At 68.9% G+C, this 1383-nt stretch overlaps 2 protein-coding genes across 3 annotated transcripts in view; both read right to left on the minus strand.

Moving 5' to 3' along the window:
* Nucleotides 1–1377, minus strand: part of LOC127751681 (uncharacterized) — a 14284-nt gene extending 12907 nt beyond the window's left edge. For both annotated transcript variants that reach the window (XM_052275629.1, XM_052275628.1), the window contains exon 1: nt 4–1377. The gene's annotated coding sequence lies outside the window, so the exon portion shown is untranslated. The remainder of the gene's footprint in view (nt 1–3) is intronic.
* Nucleotides 431–778, minus strand: LOC127751680 (cathelicidin-B1-like). The gene has a single exon (XM_052275627.1). It carries the CDS (start codon nt 776–778, stop codon nt 431–433), a length of 348 nt encoding a protein of 115 aa, XP_052131587.1.
* Nucleotides 1378–1383: the final 6 nt, after the last annotated feature.

A 1383-nucleotide genomic window follows, 5' to 3' on the forward strand; every position in this document is an offset into this window, starting at 1 on the left:
AACCTGGCGTACAAGCTCAGGCGAGGCGAGACACATCGCGCAGTCGGTGTCCAGCAGAGCCGAGACCTGAGAGGCGGGGGCGCCAACACAAACGTCAACCGCAGCCACCTGGCGGTAGGGCCGATCGGGGGGCGTCGGCCCAGCCACGCACGAGCCCACGCCAGCTTCAGTAGCAGCTTCAGCAGCGTCAGCAGCGACTATGCACGGCCCGGGGAGCCGCCAGTCGCGCAGGTCAGCTGACGCGGCACCGCGGCGGGCGCGCCGGTGATTCTTGACGAACCAGCGCAAAGGCAGAGCCGGCTTGTGTGCCAGCAGCGCACCGCTCGCTGACGAAACAGGCGAAAGGCCGGATGATGCCCGGCGGCCGCGGCCTGGTGACCCCGAGGGCGCTCGCGGAGGGCGCGAATGCACCGCAGGGCGTCGATGTTGCTCAGCCTGGCCGGGAGGGCACGGCGGGGCAGGTGACGAAGGGCACCACGGAGCAGTCCAGGGAGGGTACGGCGCAGCTATCCAGGGCGGGCACCACGGAGCAGGCCAGGGAGGGTACGGTGCAGCTGTCCAGGGCGGGCACCACGGAGCAGGCCATGGAGGGCACGGCGGGGCAGGCGATGACGGGCACCACGGACCAGTCCAGGGAGGGTACGGCGCAGCTGTCGAGGGCGGGCACCACGGAGCAGGCCATGGAGGGCACGGCGGGGCAGGCGATGACGGGCACCACGGAGCAGTCCAGGAAGGGTACGGCGCAGCTGTCCAGGGCGGGCACCACGGAGCGGACCATGGGGAGCACCACGTAGCAGGCCACGGAGGGCACCAGGGCGGAGGGCCGAGGAGATAGTATCCTGGCACGTCCGTGTACTGGGGCAGAGGATCGAAGCCCGGTGGAGGTCGATGATCGAACGCCCACGGAGGCGGCGGGCCGAAGCTGGCCGCCCTCTGGGGGAGGCTGGTAGACCTCCGAGGCGGACTCGGGGCCCTTGGAGGTGGACTAGAGGCCCTCCGAGGTGAGCTGTGGCGCCTGCGAGGCGGGCTGTCCCGCCGCGACGGAGGGGCAGCCTCCACGTGCAACACTGATGGGACAGCGGAAAGCGTAGATCGCTCGAGCTCCCGAGGGCTCTCCTCGAAACGCCGCGCGATGGTGAGAAGGTCATCGACTGATGAGAACTTCTGGGCGGCCAGATGCTTCGAGATGTGGGGCCGAAACCGTGCCTGAATGGTACTCGCGATCTCAGCCTCGGAGAGAGCGCTGCGCTGCTTCTTGCCGACCCGCCAAAGCATGTGTTCCATCGCTGTGACGAAGTCAACGACAGACTCGGACTCGCCCTGCCTACGGCGAGCTATCGCAAGCCACATGTCAGCGACGGACACGTCCTGACGAAACCGGGC

This window comes from Frankliniella occidentalis, unplaced genomic scaffold (genome assembly GCF_000697945.3).
Source record: "Frankliniella occidentalis isolate FOCC.00 unplaced genomic scaffold, Focc_3.1 Scaffold708, whole genome shotgun sequence".
In the NCBI taxonomy this organism is placed as follows: Eukaryota; Metazoa; Arthropoda; class Insecta; order Thysanoptera; family Thripidae; genus Frankliniella; species Frankliniella occidentalis.

Bases quoted from the DNA above. Each gene is read 5' to 3' on its own strand.
- LOC127751680 (XM_052275627.1), bottom strand. From the start codon at position 778: ATGGTCCGCTCCGTGGTGCCCGCCCTGGACAGCTGCGCCGTACCCTTC.